Source organism: Contarinia nasturtii, unplaced genomic scaffold, assembly GCF_009176525.2.
Source record: "Contarinia nasturtii isolate CC-2019 unplaced genomic scaffold, AAFC_CNas_1.1 Cnas_scaffold_1371, whole genome shotgun sequence".
Classification (NCBI taxonomy): domain Eukaryota; kingdom Metazoa; phylum Arthropoda; class Insecta; order Diptera; family Cecidomyiidae; genus Contarinia; species Contarinia nasturtii.
The window spans coordinates 2,020,447-2,037,095 of record NW_022198708.1 but is presented as its reverse complement, the minus strand read 5'-3'; the positions used below and the strand labels follow the sequence as shown (position 1 = coordinate 2,037,095).

The 16,649-nt window shown below is 32.2% G+C and overlaps 1 protein-coding gene across 18 annotated transcripts in view; it reads left to right on the top strand.

The window, feature by feature from the left end:
- LOC116345653 overlaps positions 1 to 16,649 on the top strand; it is a 112,248-nt gene that overhangs the window by 70,528 nt on the left and 25,071 nt on the right. For all 18 annotated transcript variants that reach the window (XM_031775206.1, XM_031775221.1, XM_031775210.1 and 15 more), the window contains 4 exons: positions 2,645 to 2,827; positions 8,818 to 9,018; positions 10,447 to 10,674; positions 13,134 to 13,320. In XM_031775206.1, the coding sequence (XP_031631066.1) occupies positions 2,645 to 2,827; positions 8,818 to 9,018; positions 10,447 to 10,674; positions 13,134 to 13,320 (799 nt within the window). The remainder of the gene's footprint in view (positions 1 to 2,644; positions 2,828 to 8,817; positions 9,019 to 10,446; positions 10,675 to 13,133; positions 13,321 to 16,649) is intronic.

Sequence of the window (16,649 nt, the reverse complement as noted above, 5' to 3'; positions counted from 1 at the left end):
TTCCAGATGGGGATGAAAATAAATAAACCTTTTTTCAGAAGTATATTTGCTGACTGTTCAATGTGAATCATGAGCACGAAAAGAATTTTGAACACAAACTCTTCGCAATAGCAAGTATATTCTTATTGTTGGCTAAAAAGTTCTTACATTTGATACTGAAAATCCTTGAATTTCGCTCCAAAATTTCTCTGAACATTTAAGGGCAACCTAAAAAGCTTGTATGGTCGCTATGGCGCTGATAAGATTTCATGAATAAATATAAAGGCCAAAAGGAAACGATAAAAAAAAATACTGACAAAAACTCTCAAGACAAAGAGAGATTTTCGAGCGCTCTCAAACGAAACCGTTCAATTCAAAACCAAGTATGGAAATGTGAGTGTTCATTTTACGGATACGTGAATTGGCAACATAATCGAGCATAATCTTAACGCTTGAATTTGTGAAATGAAAAGCAACAAACTTCACACTTTTTATTGCAATGCCAAAAGTTTTTTTGTTCAAATTACATTTGTATTTTGATTGTTTCATTTCGAAGTATTCGTCAAACACTCACTTCTTGGTATTACTTTTAAATTTAGCCTCAAGTGTCAACCATTATTACATCTCTCAACTTTTTACATATGCCATATTTTTATGTTTCTTTACTTCAGCCAGTTTTCTTTCTTTCATTGTTTTCGTTTTATTATTATTTCTGCAATATAATATTTATGCGATGTGTGAAGTGCTGATGTAAACTTTTGAATTATTTAAAAGTGGCATTATAAAAAAAGTTATCGGCAACAAGTTTCGCAGCTGTCGATAATAAAACAATATTGGTCACTCTTTTTTCTGACTCGAAATATATTTTTTTTCGTTGAAAGTGAGCAAATGCGATAGAACATGTATGTTATCTTAAAAGTATGAAAAACACAGTATATTTTCAATCAATGTTCGAATAGTACATGCTACTATTAGTTCACAGAACTCCCATGAAAAAATGCCAAACTATCACTTGTTTTGTATTGGATTTTTTTACTGGCACTCATTCACAAAAGAATTATACAAAAAAAAAAAAAAACAATGTGCCAGAATTATCATCGTAGCGACTGCTGATGGCTTTACAAGCATTGGCAGGATAGCGGAAAAAGCATATTTCATTATATTGTCAAAAACAATACACAATTAGAATTCCATGCATAAAATTCAATTCAAGACATTCTATGCCTCATTAAAATTGAAATGAAAAAAAAACCACCAACAAAAATAAACACAAACAATTTTTGAGCCTGAGAATATGGATCGACAACACAATCAACAGGGAATGGAGTTGAAATAAAATACAGCCAGATTTTTCCTTTTTTCCCTCTTATTTTACGTTGTTTGCTCATTTTGTATCATCTATGTGTTTATAGAGTGAGTATGTGTGCATGTTGGTAGAGCGTGCACCGAAAATGACTGTGTATGTTTTTCAATATTTCCAGCATTTTGTTTATTTTGCTGGAAATTCTGAGCATTAAAACGGATAAAAAATTATTTATTACTTTCCAAGAATTGACTGTTTTTTGCTCATCACAACATACATACATACATACATATTAAGAGAGCTCTAAATATTAAGAGACTGATATAAGGTCAACCGCTCAAAATTAACCGTTGCATGAGCATTGAATATTTATTTTGATTGCGGTTGTTCTCGATTTCTGGCCGACTTTCTCTGTTTGCCTTTTGAAGATTAAATAATTTTTTACAGAGACGGAAATGCTTGCCACAACAGTTTGATGCTAGTAAATCGCTTATTTTTTAGAGCGTCAAAGAAACAATGTCACGGAGAAACTTTAGAGAAATGAATAGATTTAAATGAAAAAAAACGTAAAATTGAAATAAATATTGTAATTGCATTTTAAAATGCAGAGAAAATCATACTAACCTCATTTATTGTCAAAATGATTGTCACATTGTGTGTGTTTGTATTGTATTTTAGCATTTTGCAAACGGCAATATCGCGTGCTTTCTTTTACTTCATCTCTCACAATTTTCCATTTTCATTGTATGCATCAAAAAAATCGGCCAATTACATGAGCGAAACGCGCTCATAGTACTGCATCCTTTTGCCAGATTTTTTTTTAATATGAATCATCTCATTTTTATGGGCAAGCAAACAAACAAGGGAAAAAAGAATAATAATATATAATTGTTGAGGCCGGAAGAATTCGGTGGAACACTTTACGACCAACAAAAAAGCCCATTAAATTTATGGAGCTCTTTTTCATCCTTTCTCTCTTTTCAATATATAAAAATTTTTTTTGTTGTGGTTTCTGATGCAATTCCATTTCAATTTGAAGAACGGGACGCATACAATAAGCAAAAACTCAACGAGAATTTCATATCAACAATTGTAAAATCGTTATTATTTTGAAAGTGGAACCATCGCCGATGCGAACCATTTTTATTTTTAAAACGTTTCGACTTTTTTTTTCGAAATGCAATTTTTACACATTTTGTGAGTAAAGTTATATAACGAGGTTATATCGTTTGCGATGTTTAGATTGTTTACTGTTGAATTTCTTAAGTTTCGATAGCATAAGATGGTTGGTTTTCAAAATCAAAATTAATGACAATTTCTTTCTTTGCTTCTTTTTCGATTTCCATTTTCAATTTGCTAAAGGATCACAAGCTGAAGAATATGGCCGAATTGCAGCAAAGTGTTGTTACTGATCAGGATACTCGACACCAAATACAATCGCAAATCCTTCAGTGGGAAGAGAATTTGGAGCGTCTGCATTGTGAGCAATTCCGTTTACGGTGCTATATGGCATCGCTACAAGGTGGCGAATTGCCAAATCCCAAGGTATGTATCAACATCATTTTCAATCTCAAATTTTTAGGTTTATCATGCTATCCGAATGGATCTTACATTGACAACAGCTGCAAACCTGGTTGTGATAGTTTTTCATCGCAATTTCAACTTGAATCGATTTTTTTTTTGGTTATTGTCATTTTAGTCGGTGTCTGCATAAAATTCACACTTTGTTCGTTTGTTTAAATTTCTGATTTAACTACCATATCATCATCCACACCAATCCACCAAATTGGTTGCAGCCAAATGTGACATTGCAACTGAAACTTGGAATTTAATCAAGTAGCTACTTTCGTTTCTTTGGGAATATGGAATGTGATTTCGATTTTGCTGAGGTCGCTTTTGTCATACCGAATACATAAATCATTTCGCAAAGTTTGAAATTTTATTCGAAGTGTCATGTATTCACTATGCATATACTGATCATGATGGTGTGCAATATTTAATTTTATTACATAAATATATCGATTGGAATGCTGTTAACAATCCGAATGAGAATAAATATAGCAAAAAGTTAGATACAACGATGACTTACGCAAATTTTTTTTCTCTCCTTCCATCTCCACCGCCTCTGCTCCGTTTTCTTCCATTGTTCTCTTTTTTCAATTCATTCAATATTTGTGGTGGGTATGCATTGTGCTCGTAGATAGAGTCATGCTGGCGACATTTTCAAGTTGAATTGCAGCCAATTCGAAATGATTTTACTACATTCAGTGTAAATGTCAGGCGAAAATATGTGGTATTATTATACCGAACATGATTCCATCAATTTCTTTGCCGTTTTATATTACGATTTAAAAAAAAGATCAGATTATCGAAATAAATTTCAATTAAAATGCGAATTCGTGTGTAAAAGTTTGAAATCGATTTTCATCATCATGCAAATTATCCCCTTTTTTTATTCTCGGTATAGCTAGTTTTTACAGCTCAAATAAGCCCAACTCACCCCAAATATTGTGGTCAACCATTTTCCCTAAATGTGTTTGACAATATCTTTTATGTTGAAAATCCATATCCGTTTGTGTATAATGTGTATTCGTTACATGAAGTTTTCAACCATTTTTTGTGGACCCATAAATTGCATTGACATTTTTCTTTTTCGTTGTGAGCATTTTTATATTTCATTAAGACTGGTTACGAAAAAGTTCTGTTAGTTTTTGTTCGCAATCATCGGTGAATGATTCTGATAGTTACGCAATATTTTGGTTTCAAATTATCTTCAATAATTTGACTCTTTTCTGAGAATACAATTTCTTCTCTTGCCTGTATTCAGATAATTTTATAATTTTACGTGCGTAACTAAATAAATGAATTATGCATATTACATGAAAAACTTTTGATTGGTATTTTTTCACTATGTATAAATTATTGATTTTTTTCGGTGAAAAACGCGTTCATTGAAAATCTACCAGTTAAATAATTTACTGAAACTGCTCAATCATAAATTATTCGGAAAGGAACAAGAGAAAAACTATCAATGTGGATCGAGTTTTTTTTCTCTCAATAAAATATTATAACTGGGTAAAAATGCGGTGTGTCAAGCTCTCTTCAGCGCAAAATATATGAACGCTATAATAGAGCATCAAATATGGATGGAAACTAATAAAACATGTACTGTACATATTTATAACCCATGAGTTATGCGGTGCAAAAAAATGTATTACACCTTTTATCACTTAAAATTGGTATCGTTTATTTCATTCCATTTTGATTTCATTTTTTCGTGTCACATTTTTTGTTCGTTCACTATGTTTTCAAATTCTTAACATCAAAATTCAAATATTTCTATATCGTATGATTATAGTGTGAGCTTTTTATAACATGCAGCTCTTGCAGCACTGGCATATCCGATTTGTGCCACGATACTAAAATGCGGTACAAGTGATAAAGTGTGATCCCATAACTGAAATCTCAATGAATTTAACTCAATGCATTTCAAGGAAATATGCGAATATCAAAAGGAAATGTGAGAGGTTTTGGAGAGAGTCAGACATATTTTATCGGCTAATTTACGATTGTGAATATATATGAATTATACATAGTGGTGTGTGCAGAAAAATATGTGGCTTCATTGCGCGTATGTACGATACACAGATAACGTTGTATTTCTTATATATGAAATATTTGTCGGAGCGCCCAAAAACTTTTCGACAGCCACAATTCAATTTAAACAGGAAAACCAATTGTTGTCAATGATGGTTACATCGTATAATCTTTTTTGCCACACATTTACATAGTCAGACCAACCACCTTATCTCATGAAAGAGATGGAAAGAAGAGAGCTCTTGGTGGACGAAGTTATGTTATCAAATTCAAATTTAGTTTTCAGCAGGCACTTTGCTTTGATTTTTTTTTTATTCCAAACTTTGTTATGCGCATACATAATACTTTTGGTGATTGGTATGGTTTATTTAGCGCAAGACGCTATTCGCATTGATCATAGTACATTTACCATACAATATGCTCATTTTGTGTTGCTTAGCATCAGTGTTATAATTTATTTGGATTTTCGTATAAAGCGTTCGTTGCTTTTTAGCGTGGATGGTTCTTTTTCATGAATTTTGCTTACAAAGAATTTTCTTTGTTCGATTCCAACACACACATATATATCCATGCATGTATTAGCCTCTTCTATAGGTGTTTTGGCAAAGTTGCTGACTTATATTAAACGAATTAACTCTTCTGGAAAGGATGTGTGCTACTTACTAATGTTTCACATTTCATTTATCAAAAACTTTATTCAGCCTTTTCAAACATCAGAAAGATTTTTTCTTCTTTTTTTCTCTTCACGCTAACATTCTACGCCAACAAAAAAAATAACCGCTTTCTGTCTATCCCCTCGCAAATACTGGTACTGACAACTAAATGATGCCCTTTCTACCCGTTAACAGTTACATTTTTTTTGTTCATATGTTACCCACACAATTAAACAACTTTTCACGATGAAAATTTTACTTATATAACAATGTGTTACAATGTATGTTTGAATTAATTTTCTCTGATAATTTCATTTCTATTGTATTTTTAAGGAATGTTTCATTAAATTTCGTCATGGTAATAAATGAATAACAGTACATGAGTTTGACCTGAATTTTACCTAACAGTTAGTGTGTTGTGTCTACTATTTATATGGCTTCTTCTCTTACAAATGTATTAAAGGTGATTTTTTTTATGTATCTAACGGTTAACTACATCAAAAGTCATCTTTTATGCTCGAATGAAATTGCAGCCAGTTGAATTAACATGCGATTCAAAGCGTGAGAAGCCATGTAAATAGCAGACGAAGTCAAAGTGAAAGTGAGCGAATACATCAAACATCAATGATCAATCAAATATCGTTATGTGGCAGTCAAGCATTAAATGTATCCATTAATTTAACCAGATGAAGATGTCTACATTTTCAATTTGATTTTCGTCTACAAATTATGAGCCCATAAAATTGATTCTGTGTCGTATATCCCCATCATTATGATGCCGAAGGGTATACTAAATATCGTTGCACCGAACATATCGAATTTCGTTCGAAAGAGATGTGACGTTGCTGGTTTAAATTTCGAGTCATTTGAAATTGAGAATTTTGACAAAATAAAATCCAATGCCAAGCCATTTGAGAATATAAGTCCTTTTCACATTTTTGTCTCAAGTCCGGTCGGATTTCCGTGAATTTTTGTTTGATCCACATTTGAAGCAATTTCTTGCGATACATTTTTACTGAATTAATTTTTTCCAAGTATAGCATTAAAGTAATGCCATATAAGTATGGGATGTAAACAAGCCCCTTTAGTATTTTGAAACAACAACCAACGAACCACCATGTGCGATATGTTAAAATGTGATATGTGTCTTTGTGTTGCTTTCAATCTTTTTTTACAGCGTTTGAAACATTGTAGAAATGAAGTGAGAGTAAGAGGGTAAAAGAAGACCAAAACTCCACCAGACAGCACAACCCATTTGTTAGGAAACTATGGTCCATTATTGATAAACAAAGAGAAACGACAATGAAAATATTATCTCATGGCAAGCAATCGCATTAGATGCGATTCGGAAAAAAGACACACACACAAAAACTTTACCATTTCTATTTATGTAGCATAAATATAGCAAATTCATCTATATTGAGACTTTCCACTCTCTTTTTGATTTTCTCGTACGTCACACCATGTGATATTTGACCCTTCGAATAATCGTAGGAATGTACATTCATCCAATATTTTACGGATATTCAATTTTTTTTTGAGAAAGCATATAGTCTCAAGAGCAGCTGACTACAGATTATTGGCTAAAAACAAGATTAAATGTGCTCATATTAAATAATTCATTTGTTCTTGAGTTTGGGCAAAAAAAAAGTCCGAACATTTTCATCGACTTGATCAATCAATGGCATTGTATTGAATTAAGTCATTGGCATAATTGTCGCAGCATTATGCTTGATACTTGATATCGCAAAGTCAATATCCTTATAATATCGATGTAGTAACATAAAAAATGATGCAATAACAATGTATGCTGGCACTTTTTGGCAGCCCCATTTCTCTGCTTATGTGTATCTAAAGAGATTGAATATGAGCAACTTCTTTCCATATCAAAGTAATTTTGTTAATTACAAATTTCTATCGTTCGCATCTAATTTCGATTTATATCTTTTTGGTGTTGCATGATCCACACTCTATCTAGTTATTGTCCATCCGCATTCAAGATTGGATTGATGTTTATTTATGGTGAATGATAGTGTATGTATGGCATATATAAAAGTGTTTTGGTACAAAGAAAATGGAAGTAAATAAAATGGATAGTTCCATTGTCTCTGTTAAATCTATAGTACAATCATTTTGTTACACAATATTATCAACTCCGTTCATCGCACACATACTCGACCAATCAGTATTGTATGGCTAATTGATGTTGAGAATAGCACACCAAATCATATTTGAGTGTCAATTGAAATGACATCAAATGGCATAGGCCAAGACATTCTGTGGTATTTTCATCCGTATATTGTGTTGAATAGCTTCACATATATTTTAAAATAATTGTTTGCGCTTTTTTGAACTGCTCTTAAATTTCATACGTTGGCTAATTCACGTAAACCATTGTGTACAAAGACATGGAAAAGTTTGTGTTTTCAGTTGTGGCTCTGTTGATAATTTCGCTATGGATATTTGCAATATTCAATGGATAAAATAATCTAATTCATTTCAGATTTTAACTTATTCGGCTTAAATTTTCGTTTTCATCATTTACAAATCATTTTTATGCGATTTCGATGACATTCAGTTTCGGTCCATCCATTTACTCATGTATAGGTTCCGAAGAATGTTTGCATTTTTCAGTTATCTTCAAATTGGGTTTATGTTACTCTATTGTACCCATTCGATTTATGTACATGGGTATGTTTAAACAACATATTTTGTGCGAACGAAAGTAATTTGTAAACAGTCAATATCGAATTCGGTCGACATTCGACAATGGAAAACATTGGACAAAAAAAGCCCGTACTTAATCACATCGACTGAATATTGAAATAAATTGAATGGCCTCAGTATGACGCCACAAAATTGAAACTAAAAAACAACACAAAAATCCATTCTAACTCTTTTTCTTCCATATCCTCGTCGACTTACTTTCTCGCCCCTTTTTCGCACTTTCGTTTTGATAAAAGCATTGGTTTTGGACACATGCTGAAAATACGAAAATGTTCACCGAAAAAATATATATCAACTACAATGTAATAATTCAATGTTTGGATTTAAATTGCAAAACTTGGTGGGGCCGCTTTTATTGTGGAAAATAAGTTGAACGTTTGTGCCAATCAATTTCATCAGTCATCAGGACACAATCAGAGTTGTCACAATACTTGGAATTGTACGAATTCTTGTCAACTCTTTTCAAATGAATTTGATCTTATATAGTTACGTCTTTTTTTACTAACCAAACTAATTCTGTTTTTAACATGTATATTTTTTCTTCTCTTTTGATTACAGTCTTTGCTTACTCATGTGTCTAGACCAACCAAAAATACATTAAATAAATTAGGCGTATTTACTGTGTCATCGTTCCATGCATTTATTTGCGCACGTTCACCATCGTTGTTGAACAACTTGCTGGCAGGACGTGGAGCAACAAAACGACGACCACCATTACTATCTCGATCGAATAGTGGATCCAGCCGACGTTCCATGCAGGTAATTCATCTCATGTAGATTTACGATGTTATATTTTATATATTTCATATATCAGAAAGCACACACATGTGCCCACACTCTATTCTCTTCTCATTCGCATTTTTATCGCAATACAAAAAGCGCATTAAATTCCATTACAATGAACGAAAGTTTAATGTTTTCAAGTCTTTGAATTCAATATTTACCCATACACACATGTTCAACAAAAAAAGGGCAAACACTTTAATCATTTCGATTGGTTTTTTATTAACGTAGAGTATATGTGAACCGGAGAGAAAGTTTTTGCTTAAAAATTTGACCAAAATTCCATTTTCTTATTTGAATACATGATTCAAAATGTTTCGTTAACCAAACCATTTTCATTTTGTTAAAGCACACATCCAAAAATTCTTTCATTTTCCCAAAATACATGGCCAATTTTTAAAAAGTACAACAAAAAAATGTTTAAGAAGCAAATAGAGGCGGACATCACATCAATATGATCTATATTTCTCTCTGTCCTGAATAGCACAAAATTCAAGTGAACGGATTCCGTTTGTTTGCATGAACGAAATTTACTTCGTTTCGAATTCATTTGTTCTTTTGTTTTGTACATTTCAGCGTGAAAAAAAATCAACGCCAAGTGTTTTCAATAGAAAATATCCATGGATTTATGTGTGTGAATGTCTGTTTCATTTAAAATTGCTTTCAAATGAAATTGTTTGAAATTTTACATCAGCACAGCAACAGAGATAAAAACCTAAAGCACAATGACTGTGTACTGTGTGTGTACTTAATTTTGGCTTTTGTTTTTGGCTATCCAAATTGCGAGCGTCAAAATAGTGGCGTTTTTGTATGTCGTAGGTGTGACCAGTATAAATTCTCAAAGGGATTGCACCATATTTTATGCCGTTTTTTTCTCTCTTCTTTTTGACCATTTTTCTCGTTAACGCAATAGACATACACAAGCACACATAAACAAACAAACCCATACATGTTCAAATATCCATTAAACGATGTAACTCTTGTTCGACTATTCAAATAACACTTCACAAATATAATGGCCATGAATGAATTGAATGGTTGAAAGAATTAATTATTTGCAAAATGAATATTGCATTGGTGTGTGTATACGCACAATCATTCTAAATTTACTTATTTAGCTGTAGTTTGTTCCGTTGACACAATTAAATTCAGTGCAATTATTGCTTTTGTTTCATTCATTTGGCATTTGAATATTTTATACAATTGTTTTGTGTGCTATAGAATGGATAAAGAAGAAAGAGACACATTCTATATTAAATGAGAACTCCCTACAAAGCATACAACAAGCAATTTTGTTGTGAGCTTTGATGAGAAAATATCGAATTTAGTGGTTTTTTTTCGGTTTCTATTTGTTTTTAATTAGAGCAAAATCAAATTTATTTATCTCTATTTTCATACAATCAGATGAACTCCCGTGATGATCCTGATAAAACATACAAAGTTGCATTACCCGACAATAATTATGCAACAGTTTATTTACGCGATGGCATGTCCGTTGAGGAGTTCTTGGCAAATGCATGTGCGCGCAAGAATCTTAATCCAATGGAACATTTTGTGCGAGTGAAGAAACGACGTGATATGGAAGATCACAATTACTTTGTTCCACATCGAAACGATTTAATTGAAACCTATGTAAGTAACTATGTATATATGTTTAAGATATGCAAATCTATTAGCATCAAATAATGTTGAAATGAAAACCAATTTTAGTGGCTATAGCCAACAACAGAAACATGTTTCGTTCTCGGTTCTCAACATAAACATAGTCTGTTAGTGTACCAAAAACATTAAATTAAACCAATCCTTTTTATGACGAAAATTTGAAAATTAACAAGCAATTTGCTTGTGCACTCAATTGTATTCATGTATATTTCGTGTAATGAATTCATTTTCATATTTATCATTTTATTATTGTGATTCAAGTAGGTATATATTTTGTATCCTTATAAGGAAGAAAGATACGGTGTAAAGAAAAGTCTATGGGTGAAAAGTATGGCCCAGCATCACATAAAATATAATATGTAAATGTGTACGTGGCGGCGAAAATCGTCGTCATCAACCGGTCCAAAGTGAATGTAATTTTATTCAATGGCATGTGGAAATGGACTTAATGCAAATAAATTGAAAGCGAGATACAAATGATACAAAATGCTCGAGGCCACATTGAATATTCATGCCAATGAGTTACATGGCCAACCAATATAAACGGCGTGACGCGGAAGAAATTAACTTCACGAGGATATAACAGACATTTTCCGTTTCGAAAAAATAAACACGACGGATACGCGTCAACTCTTTAAATAATTTCACTGTAATTTTCTTTTTCGCTGTTGAAATGATGGCCTTTTATTTGCAAAAGACCAAAATTTCGTACCGAAATACTGTATCACACGTACTAAAAGCAGTCGCATAACTTTTGAGCGTAGTAAACATTCTTTTCAATGTTTAGTTTTTTAACTCAACATATGAAATTTCAATTTTTCAAAATGATGCGAAGATGTACGCTTTTTTCTAATGGGGTATATACAATTTTTGCTTAAAACTTACTTTTTTTGTCAAAAGTTTAAACCTTCGCCTTTCAAGCAAGAACATGGAAGGTAGATATGTTCACAAATGTTGTTCGTCTATAACTTTATCAAAATATCTCAAATCATCCTTGACCTGAAAACGCCACTCCGTTATGAATTTTGGGAAATTTTTGGAAACACCAAATGTGTTTTTGGATCCCTCTGCTACATCCAAATCGAAAATTGACATTTGGCGTTAGATATATTCCAAGGTTTTCTGATTAGTAACCTATAGCAAATTTCAAGATGCGCCAGAAACTTGTCTTGTGTGAAATCATAAGTAAATGTACGGGTTTAGAGATGACACTGTGTGTTAACGTTATTTTTCTAAATACGATTTAGAGTAAATGTGAAAGAGCGACAGAAAAAATGTGCTCGAATGTAAGGCTACAAATTAAAGCTTGGAACAGCTTCAGCAATTATTTTATGATAACATTGATTGTACTCCAGTGAATTCGATGTCAAAAGCAGACAAAGAAAAGCAATAGAATTTCAAGCATTTAACATTGTTGTAGTCCAATTTTTCCATCCAATATCCCCTGATGCTGAATAGCATTACCCAATAATAATGTCAATAAAAAAATACGCTTTGAAACAGGTCCATGTTTCAATGAGCGACGGTCGCAAAAGGCATAAGGAAGGTGGCAATTCTTTTCGCTCATGCTGTCTTATGTTCGCCGCTTTGCTTTTCAGTCATTTCTGACAGTTGTTTTCATGCCGATGCAGTCTATTTCCCATCTTATCTCATTCAATCGGCTCGGGAATGATGTCGAACCAAGAATAATCTATTATTCGAGTTTTAAAATTCAAATCCAGTTTTTGTTCACTCTTCAACAAATTTCTAATTTGCATTTGCTTATTTAATGTTAAATTTTTATTTGGTACAAAATTAAAATGCTTTTTTAATGACTCTTTTCCATCCGCGTCTTCCGTCCATCATGGATGGTGTGACCGACAACCAGTTTTTGGCGATGTATTACTGTTGTTATCGTTGGGTGGCTGATTTCCATTCTTTTCAGAAAGATAATCTTAATCCAGATAAGAGCATCACGTGTAAGAAAAGAAAACTGTGCATTTTCCCACTGAAATTTCAATTACATTTTTTTATATGAATATTCTGATTCAGTTGTTTTGCCTATTATCTTTTTTTCAACTGGAATACATCATTATAGTGTTTATGGCAGTTTATTCATGGTTTCTACTCGAAATTCGATTGATGTTATATTATTTGTGTAATGTTCGATGAGAATCAAATGAGATTAAGTTGGCAAACAAAACACAATGGAATTAATTGATTAGGAACAATTGACGTGTTCTAGCTCTTTATTCTGCCACATTCGTTTTGTTACCAGAATGTCTATTAGTCATTTTACTGGAAAAACATTAATTAAATTAATTCTTATTTGTTGGACATAATTTGGTCTTTAATTAGCATATGCTGATTTTGTGTTTTGTTAGTACACACTATGTTTTTTTTCATTTTCTTTTAATCTCGCTGTGTGTTTCTATTTCATAAAATTACAGTTGCATACACATGAAATGGTTGAAGTTTGTGCCAAAATTCTATATCAAGTTGAATTACAACGAGGAAAAACGGAGCATATGTGGGGATTCTCGGTGGAAGCCGAACTCATTGAAAATGCAGATCGTCAAGATGAATTGTGTTGCTATGTGAGCCGCGTCGAAGACAAAAGTGTTGCCATGCAAAACGGTAATTATTAATTAGTTTGAAGTAACGTTTTTATACCTTCTATATTTATGTATATTTACATATGTTCTATTTGTGTGTGTGTTTTGTATTCTGTGGATCTGAAAAAAAAAAAACGGAAACTGCATTTAGACCATTTAGCTTGTAAAAAGATGTGAATCGGTTTTTTTAGTTTCATTGTTTGTTAATGCAATCATAGTTCAACAAGTTTTTAACCAAGTTAAATAAAATTGTTCTGTGCTCACAATGCTAAATTTCACATCTCTATTTGTTTTTAAATAGTATAACCATTTTTGGGACAAAATATCATGTTCTGCGGCGTTTGCATGAAATTAGGGTTGCTTCCAGCATAGTGAGAGTGTAGAAACATGTATATATGCTCCAATTAGCATATAAAATAGGTTTTTTTTCTTGAATTGCATATAACGTCTTCTCTCGTACATAAAGGGGTGGATAAAGTCAAAAGCGCATTAGGTTCAAAAAAAGACGATTAACTTACATCTTATAAAAAAACTATCCAAGTTTTTTTTGTAATTAAAAACAAAAACGTTCATAATAATATACAATTAGGCTTTTTGTTTCTTAAATACAATTTAGTTTAAGATTATTTAGCATATGAGCATGCATGTAAATGGTTGTAGATTAGAGTCCAGTTTGAATTCATACATTGACTAATTATATAATATTACAATTAATATCTATCAATGTCATTCGAGATCACCACACAAAGTAGATGAAAAATGAAACCTAATCCTTAAAAGCGCACTTAAATGTCCTATTCTGGAAAGGCGAAAATTTTATCAAATGACAACAAAAAAATGTGATAAGAACAGTGCAATTTTTTTGCCATTATAAGTAAAAGAAAAAAATTAAATAAATAACGGAACTAAAGAAAATATACAAACAATTTATCTGGAACTAATGCTTCATGTATCGATGGCTGACAAATTGAACACTTTTATCAAAATCAAGCGACTTGAACTCGAGTTATAGTGACATTTGTCTGAAAATTCATGAAGGCACACGGAAATTCGCTGTAGTAGAACTACTCTTATATAATTACTCTGCCTATATTTTTTCAAAATAGTATCTCAAGCTGAGCAGTTTCAATTAGGAAGGTTGAGCTCGAGCTATAAAGTACAAATCAAGTTGGCTTCAGATTCTTATTCAAATTCGTAGGAATACCTATCGATTGATGCTCGTATATGAAACAAATCAATAGCTAAAATCAAAGAGCGTATATGAATGGCAGCAAATATAGCGCTGCTGTGTAAAGTGAGTGTATTCGATGAGAATATTATTTTTGTGGATTTTGATCCGACAAAATTGGATTCAAGACTATAGCTGATACCTTGCTCGAATTATGCATGTCAAAAACAAACAAACAAACTAACCGAAAACGATTTTAAAGCTTGATAATACATGACAGCCTTCACCTTGTTTTGGATTTTAGTCGATGAAAAAAAGTAATATAACATAGAATTCGAGTTTTTTTATGTTTCTCATCTGTCTTACGTCTATATATACGTGACTATATTGTCATCTCATTATTTATTCAACGAATAGTTAAAATTGTCATTGTTTTCGACTTGCATTCTTAGTTATTTTGTCGTTTCGTAGTTTGTCTTGTTTAAAATATAAAATATTTGTTTATAAAAGACTTTAATACGACAAGAGAGTAAATTATGGTTGGTATTGTGTCATTAATAAACTCAGCAACTGTATTTTATGTGAGTTTATTTCTCACCAACCTTTCTTTCTCTCTTTTTTTCACGTCCATTTTCGACTTCATACATATTTCTTTCGTACATATTTTTATGTCTGTTCCTTCGCTTCTACGAGAATCCGTAAAAAACCGCTTTGGTGTTTCGTAGCCATTTTCTTTTCGCGTGTGTGCTTCAAATTCACACAAATAAACGTAATGATTTTCCGCGGTATTTGTGTCTGAGCGACATGTTGATGTCTGCATTTCACATATATTTAATCCAAAAAATATTTACACAATGAAAACAGCATATGCTGAGTTGAATAAACAAACATACGTATTTATACAAAATGAAAGTTTCGCAAATATTTTCAATTTGAACTGCATTTTCAGCTTTGGTAGGAAGAAAATTGCTCCTTTTGAATTGTGTTTATTATTTTTTTTTTCTTTGTGATCTATTTCTACTTTGTATTTCTGTTGTCGCTATAAAATTGCACAATATTTTGCACTTTATTTGTATCGAAATATGACATTAATCGTTTCGATGTCATCTATCGATATGTCATAGTTTGTCGAAATTTCTTTTTGCGATATACAAGACCTTAATGGGTCCAATGACGTGAATCTGTTGAAAAACTCAGGACCAGTACACGTTCACTGTGTGACATAAATCCCAACACAGAGAACTTTGACCCGAAGGAACGATACTAAAAGTTCACCAACTGCTTCTTCTTCTTCTTCTTCTTCTTCAAACGCCCAGGTAGTTCTGGTGTGCGATTTATGTGTGTGCCTAACGAATATATACACAATCATAGTTTAGAATGGGATCTTAATGCGGGGTTTCAATCGCATACTTTGCTAGTTTTCGAAATTTTTATTTCCCGATACGCAATCATCAAAGTGAAATGGAAACTGTGTGCTTTCCATCTAGATTTAAAACAAAATTGCATTCAATTCTTATATACGACAACCGTAATGATTGCGTCTGAACGCAATTGGTTGTCATCTATTTTTATGGTGACACTCCACTTCTCAAGCACACTTCACATCACATTATTTCTATGCTATTTGTTAATTTGATTTACATTGCACACTTGTTTTATATGCTTCTTTCTCAACGTTCCAAATTAAAATAAATTGACCGAAATATCAGAATTTTTTATCGGGTTCGAATAAATTCGAGATTGCTCTAGTGTTGCAAGTCAATTGAAACATTTAATGGACCAGTTAATTAAAATACTTCATTTTCCACCAAACCTCTCATGGAAATTGTAAATCCAGACGCACTTAATTAACTCATTGCACACGCCTTCCTTTTTACGCTCGTAAACTACATAGGATCAAAGCGATGAATGGGTGATCACTGTGTGAATGATAACAGTACCAAACAGCACCAAGATCGAATACATAAACATGTTTCAGCAAATTTGAGACTTATTTTTGAGCTATTCGAGTCGCACGTATTTTGCAAAATCGGTTCTACGATTAAGTTTTTTTCATTACTAAACACTTTCCAAAGGAGAAAGAGAAAAAAAAGTGGAAACATTAAGTTACAATTCAAATATATCTAACTTAACATCCGGATGTGTACTTAAGCACTGTCAAGAATAAAAGTGGCTGATAGCAT